Below are 1,925 nucleotides of genomic sequence, written 5' to 3' on the forward strand. Positions count from 1 at the left end.
ATATTGATTAAATTTGATCAAATCAAAATTAATTATTTTACTAGTTCAATCACCCGTCCAATTTTAAATATCATATAATAAAGTAATTCAATCACCCGTACACTTTAAATTGTGATAAACCATAAAACTAAAAAAGGTTACAACAAATATGATTAATATTATTTTTATATATACTTAATAAAAGTTAGAAAGGAATTCCATTTATTGAATTGTATTTATTTAATAAAATATGATTACTATATTTTATATAAAATTGAAATATTTTATTGAAATAGTGTTAGCTAAATTTTATTATTTTTATTTCTTTACCAATAAATTAATTTTACTAAAATTTGAGATAAAAGATATTATAGAAAATTAAATTAGTAAAAATGTACTTCATAATTTATAATTATTATAAATGAAAATTTATTATAAAAATAAATATTAAATATAAAAATTAATTCTACAACAAATTTAATTATTATAATGACATATTTTATAAGAGAAAACAAATATTATAGAAAAGACATTGATATATTTCCAAGTTTGGACGCTCATAAAAAAACAAAAAAAGGGTCCAATAATTTATTTATAGGGAAAAAAGTGGTCCTATTAATTTACCTCACATTTGAAATGTGTTATATGTAATAATATTAATACCTTTATCAATTTTGGAGGTTCATCCTTTCCCATCTCTATAAATTCGCATCGAGAAATAAACCAATACATCAACACAATCTATATAACCATGAAAACCACGACAGCTTCAGTGTTTCTTCTTTTCATCATCTTCTCAGTCACACCATCATCCTTTTTGTTTGGTGTGGCCAACGCTACAAACGAACCTGTGCTCGACACTGATGGCAACGAAGTCCAAACAGGCACCGAATACTACGTTGTGTCGGCGATATGGGGTGCTGGTGGTGGTGGGCTTGCCCTAGGCTGGCCTAGCGAAAACCCATGCCCTGAAGTCGTTGCTCAAAGCCGATCTGGTGACGATGGTATTCCGGTGATATTTTCTAATTTGGACTCCAACGATGGCGTTGTTCGCCTATCCTCTGACATAAACATAGAGTTCATTCCCCTCAGACCCAGACTTTGCCCAACAACAACGGTGTGGAAGGTCGATGATTACGACCATTCAGCCGGAAAATGGTGGGTGATAACCGATGGGGTTACAGGGAACCCAGGTGCCAACACTTTGACCAGTTGGTTTAGAATAGAGAAGGGGGGTGCTCTTGGTTACAAATTGAAGTACTGCCCCGCAGTATGTGGAACATGCCCCGCCTTATGCAACGAAATTGAGAGGGGCTTTGATGGAGAAATGGTACGTTTGGCTCTCTCCACTGGCAATGGATGGCCATTTATCTTTAAGAAAGTTGGAAAATCAGCCATGGAGATTCAACAAGTTGTTCATAATTAGATTGAAAGCAATCATTATGCATGAACTAGTAGTTACTACTTAATATTAGCTTCAAGTAAATAATGCTGAGAGAACTTATTGTTAAGATTGCCTTGTTTGAAGCGGCAGCATGTATATATATATATGCTTGCTCACAAGGTTTGTCTCTCAGAGTCCTCCTCTTTGTATTCTTTTCAGCTTAATGAATAAACTATTTACTTATTTACTTCTTTTGTTGCCATTGATTCTAGTTGCATTCGACTCATTAACTTGGATACATTACCTTGTAATTAACCAAAAACTTATGTGTGTATATATATATATCAAAACAAAAAAAAAAGAGTGAGAGAGGAAAATAGACTACCAAGTACCAAGTGAAAAATGGTGATACTAAATTTCCAGATATATGGCGTTGTTTGTGTGTGACAAACACCAAGTATAAATAGGTGGAAGTATGACTACTTATCAAGAGTGGTATGGCTCAAAAACTACCCTCATCGAATTATTTCATCGTACTCATTCATTATCAATAGGAAGAAGG

General features: G+C 32.7%; 1 protein-coding gene across 1 annotated transcript; it reads left to right on the forward strand.

Annotated features, from left to right (window-relative positions):
* The first annotated feature begins 692 nt into the window (after positions 1–692).
* Positions 693–1,610, forward strand: LOC105778646 (21 kDa seed protein). The gene has a single exon (XM_012602384.2). The coding sequence runs from the start codon at positions 731–733 to the stop codon at positions 1,403–1,405; it is 675 nt and encodes a 224-aa protein (XP_012457838.1). The 5' UTR covers positions 693–730; the 3' UTR covers positions 1,406–1,610.
* Positions 1,611–1,925: the final 315 nt, after the last annotated feature.

This window comes from Gossypium raimondii, chromosome 10, assembly GCF_025698545.1.
Source record: "Gossypium raimondii isolate GPD5lz chromosome 10, ASM2569854v1, whole genome shotgun sequence".
Lineage (NCBI taxonomy): Eukaryota > Viridiplantae > Streptophyta > Magnoliopsida > Malvales > Malvaceae > Gossypium > Gossypium raimondii.